Source organism: Cupressus sempervirens, chromosome 5, assembly GCF_028749045.1.
Source record: "Cupressus sempervirens isolate cs-2001-9-10 chromosome 5, ASM2874904v1, whole genome shotgun sequence".
In the NCBI taxonomy this organism is placed as follows: Eukaryota; Viridiplantae; Streptophyta; class Pinopsida; order Cupressales; family Cupressaceae; genus Cupressus; species Cupressus sempervirens.
The window spans coordinates 545,772,283-545,777,367 of record NC_143122.1 but is presented as its reverse complement, the minus strand read 5'-3'; the positions used below and the strand labels follow the sequence as shown (position 1 = coordinate 545,777,367).

Genomic DNA, 5,085 nt, shown 5'->3' with positions numbered 1-5,085 from the left:
GATCAATTAAAAATAACAAACTCTTATAATATTGTGTACACCAATGTTGTTTTTCCTCTCCCATAGAATTGAAGATACTTTTTGTCTTGCATATTGAAAATACTCTTTATCTTAATTCTTTGTATCAATCAAAAACAACAAACTCCTATAATATTGTTTTTCCTCTCCCATAGGATTGAAAATGTTTTCCCTCTCCCATAGGATTGAAAATGCTTTTTGTCCTGCATTAAGAAGCTCATAAATTGATCAATGAGCTACTGTTAACCTCAGCGCGGTGTTATGGAGATGCAGGGCTCGCATCCATTGGATTGAAAACTATGTACCTAGGTACCTGCCCCCATAATTTTGATAAAAAACTAAACAGCGCCCTGGCGGTGGAGGAACGCCATGTGGGAAACTGTAGTGTTTGGAAAGTCTGCGACCATTCTGACGTTGCCATGTCATCACTTATCTCTTGAGCACTATAACCGAAGCGATCGAAATATAAATATCGTTCAGTCTCCATCACGGTAGGACGATGGGTTTTTGGTGTGGAAATGGGCAGCGAAGGAGATGACAGAGAAAAAGACATGAATTTGTTTTAAGGGCAGTTTCAGAAGGTTACCCACCTCGTAGGCCCTGGAGGTGCGGCCTACACAAAAATTTTTGAAAACAAGTTCTGGATAAGATATCTTCTTAGGATTTTAGGATTTAGGGATAGTTGGGGGTCTGAATAACTAACTGATTTGGTCTCGCGTGTTTCCTTTTTGGTTAGGAGATGATCGGATTTTTGGTGCTGGGTATGTGAATGTAGAGATTTGGTTGGGTTTGGAGGCCATGAACGATGCTGAAGCCCTGATATGGCTCTGTAGAATAATAGAAAGCGGGTTTTAAGTAAAATTGGAAGAGGAAACTTTCATTTGGGTTTCAAGCCAAAAAAAATTGAAGGTGCGGAACACAGATTTGGGCTTTAAGCTAAAGAATGGAGGGAATTTTAGGTGGGTTTCAAGCAAAGGTATCTAATAGGATTCAGGGTTTAAATGCCATTGTTGTCGCATGTGACTGATTTATTGATGAGAGTTTTGGGCACGGAGGAAAGTGGCGCCGATTTGTGTCCGATTTGTCTGAGCGTTTGTGAATTACCTTTCTACGGCATATTTGTTTGAATCTTTTAAAGAATTCAAGGATCAGCGAAATTGCGCCTTGATTTTTGAATTTGGATTTTCTTCCTTTGTTGGTTGTTGGGGTGGAAATGCACTGCCAAACTTCGGAAAACTCTGTTTCAAGAATGGTGAACATATGGAGCTTTTCTTCGATTTGATGACATTTTCTGCTTCATCAATGAGCAATAGATGCAGTTGATGCAGATATGTATTAGTAGGTCACCTGCAGTGATTTAAGGTGACAAAGAAAATGAGTCTGAGCGCTTCAGAGGAATCGGGACCGGATGTAAGATTGCCTGAAGATATTGATTGGCAAATGCTTGATAAATCGAAGTTCTTCTTCCTGGGAGCAGCTCTTTTTTCAGGTGTGTCTGTCACTCTATACCCTATTGTTGTTCTTAAAACTAGGCAGCAGGTTACAAAAACTCAGAGCACTTCTATTGGTCTCGGATTGAACATACTGAAGCATGAGGGTTATTGTGGTCTCTACCGCGGCTTGGGAACATCACTGATGGGTACCATTCCAGCAAGGGCTCTTTACATGAGTGCCCTGGAGATTACAAAGAGCACCGTGGGAACTACTAGTGTTAAATTAGGGTTTTCTGAGCCCACGGCAGCAGCTGTTGCCAATGCTGCCGCTGGGCTCAGTGCATCGGTGGCGGCCCAGTTGGTATGGACCCCTGTGGATGTCATCAGCCAGAGGCTAATGGTGCAGGGTGCCCCTGGCTTTTCTCCGGCGTCCACAAGCTATACGAATGGCATTGATGCATTTAGGATCGTTCTCAAGACGGAGGGTTTGAGGGGTTTGTATAGAGGCTTTGGAATGTCAATTCTGACTTATGCTCCTTCCAATGCACTCTGGTGGGCTTCCTATTGCGTTGTGCAGAGAACGGTGTGGGGGAACCTTGGTTATTGCAGCAGGAAGGATGGTCGAATGAAGGAATGCATTGATCCAGGCCCGGGCTTAAAATTGGTGGTTGCGGTTCAAGGATTGAGTGCTGCATTGGCCGGAGGGGTTGCAGCCCTTGTAACAACGCCGCTCGACACCATCAAAACTAGGTTGCAAGTCCTTGAAGGCGAAGAAAACAGAAGGCCCACCATTGCCCAAACTGTAAGAAATCTTGTTAAGGAGGGTGGGTGGACTGCTTGTTATAGAGGCTTGGGACCTAGATGGGCTAGCATGTCCATGTCGGCAACCACCATGATTACAACTTATGAATTCCTTAAACGAATGTCAACAAAGCCACAGGAAAATTGTGCCCTGAAATGATTGTGGGAGGCGTGACTCCTTTCAGATGACATACATCGCTGCTAGACAAGCGACATACCGTCTCGCTCATATATAGTAAATTGCCATATACCGAGAGCAGTGTCTCTTCAGTCCTGCAATTGTAGAGGCTTTATAATGTGAGCGGAACTCAGAAAAATTTCTGGGTCCTATATGTGTTTCTTGGATATTCTCACGTGTGAATTTCAACCGAGGTTGTAAATTGCACAAAATCTTAATATAATGAACTTTTGTACAGACACCATAAAATAAATCTGGGATTTTATTTCTGTGTATGTATATATAAAAGATAATGAGGTATCAAACAAATAAAGGAAAAAGACTCATGAGGGTGAAGAAAATTGCATATCTCATTAAATCATCGTTACATAATTCAGGTTGGGTAATCTGCTCGCACTGTTTGTCTAATTCAATCAGGTTGTTTAATTCAATTAGGACTGTTGGTTTTTAGCGTGCTCTACTTCTGAGAACACGGCTTCTTTTGTTGTCGTAGTTATAAAAATTGATATTCAAATTTTACATCACTTCTTTGAGACTGGACGATTTCTTGTAACTTCCGATTTATTGAGGCAGCTGTCAACTTTACTCATTCAAGCAAGTTCTCTAAAGCATAGTTGTACTGCGAGATGAATTGCCACTTAATTCATTTTCCCTCCTATATTATTGTTAACTGCATGTCTAGGTGATTAATTCAAGCACGGTGACATTGTCGAGTGAGATGGTTCAAATTACTAGGTTGCTTTCGTAAGTTCTTTCTGAATCCTCTGCATTCTCTCCACTGTTTGATCATAGCTGGTTCAATTTATGTTGCTTACTTGTTCGCTAATATCTGAGTTTCTCCGAATGCTTTCTTGGTAACCATCCTGTGAAATTAGAATTTAAGGCGTATAGGTTCTACTATGCACGAAAAAGTTTGAAAACTTTATAAGCTTGTCATTTCTTGCCTATCAAAATTGTTCTGCTCAGTCTGAAAAAAAAAATCTTGCTTCATTCATATAGATGCTCCAATCTGTATAATTCCGCTGTTGCTCAGAAGATGAAAAATTAAAACCCAAAACAGTGACTTTCTCTTTTATGCAAATCCATATATATCCAAAGATTGAACCTGGTCCATCTGACTTTCTCACTTTCTTTTAAGTGAGACTTGCATTTTTTTGTTCTCTTCGTGTTGTCGACTTGGTGGTGTAATTTTCTAAGGGCGTCCTTCATTGCAAATCTCTGCAAAGCCCCAAATTAAAACTGTGTTTTAGTCCCCTATGACAGGCGGGAGTTACCTAGCTTATATTAGAACACAAGTTCAACTGCAATACAATTTTGTAACAAAGTACTCAAGTTTATGGTTTCCAGTTTCATGATAATCCTTTTTAAGCATCTTTTTGACGCTTGATGCATCTACTAGAAACTCCAGTTCATCTATGGCATCCATTTAAACTGGTCTACTTCTGTAGAACAACCGCAACATTTCAAGAACTGAAAGCTGCCTAAAAAACAGTAAGTAATACGAATTGATGTTTTCTTTCAATTTTTATAATATATGGAATTTCTGATACTGTGGTGGATTTTTTTTTAAATGTCAATTTGATTTGTTTAATCTTGATAAGTTTGGTAAGTAATTACCAAATTCCTTGGTTCATTGATCCATTTGTAGGTTTTCATGTTGCTGACAAATTTGAGATGTGATCTACCGATCCCAACATTGTGGCCTATTGGGTGCAAATCACTTCAGTCAGATGCCCTTCAGACCTGGGATCTCAGATCGAGAATGCTTATTCTGTTCAGTGCAAATCCTCTGGGTTTGTTTTCTTATGATACATATTACAGATCGTCGTCAGGGAAAAGCAGGACATGTGGCTTTTGTATGCTTCTAGAGTTGGTAGGTCTGGAAATTGTTACTATATTTGCTTTCTGAGATCGCTCTTACTCCAAAAGGAAAATTGTACTAGTTTCCTCGAACTAAAATCTCAAGGGAGCTTCTTGTCCTAGAATGTTCCCGTGGGTTAATTAATAAGTTCATGCTACAAAGAGGTGAAGTATGATTGCATTTTCTGAATCATGTATATCCTCAAAAGGTTAATCCCAGCAAGTGGGATCCTTTTATTCGGTAGTTTGGCGTTTCTCGAGTGTTCAGGGATGTCAATATTTGTGAAGGAATGCTTGCCATTGAGAATGTATATTGTAGATGCGAAAAGTGCATCCTTGTCTGTTTCAAACTTGGTTTGGGCATTCATCTGGTTACGATATAATTTGGCTCTATTTGTGCACATCTTTAATTGCAGTCTAATCCCAGAAAACAAAATTGTCTTTTCCTGTTTTTCAAGTCGACGCTTTAGATCCTAATTGGTAAGGCTTCATAAATGACAACTTTTTCATTTGAGATTCATAATAGAACCAATATGAAAATAATTCAAAAGCAGATTAATATAGTGTTTGAAGGGTGCAAGGGTTATAGACTATAGTACTCTATTGTTTTATTTTATTTTTATGAATGGTTATTCATAAATTCTTCATGTCTTCTTCCCTACTTCCATATTTATATCTTTCTTACGTACATTGACACTCATTTCACCCTCCCTCTCTCAATTTTATCTCACTCCCCTACCTTTTTCTCATTTATATACATATCCTAATTCTTCTATTTCTTTTAGATCTACTATA

The 5,085-nt window shown here is 39.3% G+C and overlaps 1 protein-coding gene and 1 long non-coding RNA gene across 2 annotated transcripts; both read left to right on the top strand.

The window, feature by feature from the left end:
- The first annotated feature begins 503 nt into the window (after positions 1–503).
- LOC149557102 (uncharacterized) lies at positions 504–2,683 on the top strand. Its single transcript, XM_089831787.1, has 2 exons — positions 504–624; positions 755–2,683. Exon 2 carries the CDS (start codon positions 1,393–1,395, stop codon positions 2,410–2,412), a length of 1,020 nt encoding a protein of 339 aa, XP_089687913.1. The 5' UTR covers positions 504–624; positions 755–1,392; the 3' UTR covers positions 2,413–2,683.
- A 526-nt stretch (positions 2,684–3,209) lies between these two features.
- LOC149557101 (uncharacterized) lies at positions 3,210–4,735 on the top strand. Its single transcript, XR_016352384.1, has 2 exons — positions 3,210–3,921; positions 4,079–4,735. It is a non-coding gene; the product is annotated as an uncharacterized LOC149557101 (long non-coding RNA).
- Positions 4,736–5,085: the final 350 nt, after the last annotated feature.

What these genes read in the sequence shown, in the direction of transcription:
- LOC149557102 (XM_089831787.1), top strand. Translation starts at nt 1,393, where the DNA reads ATGAGTCTGAGCGCTTCAGAGGAATCGGGACCGGATGTAAGATTGCCT.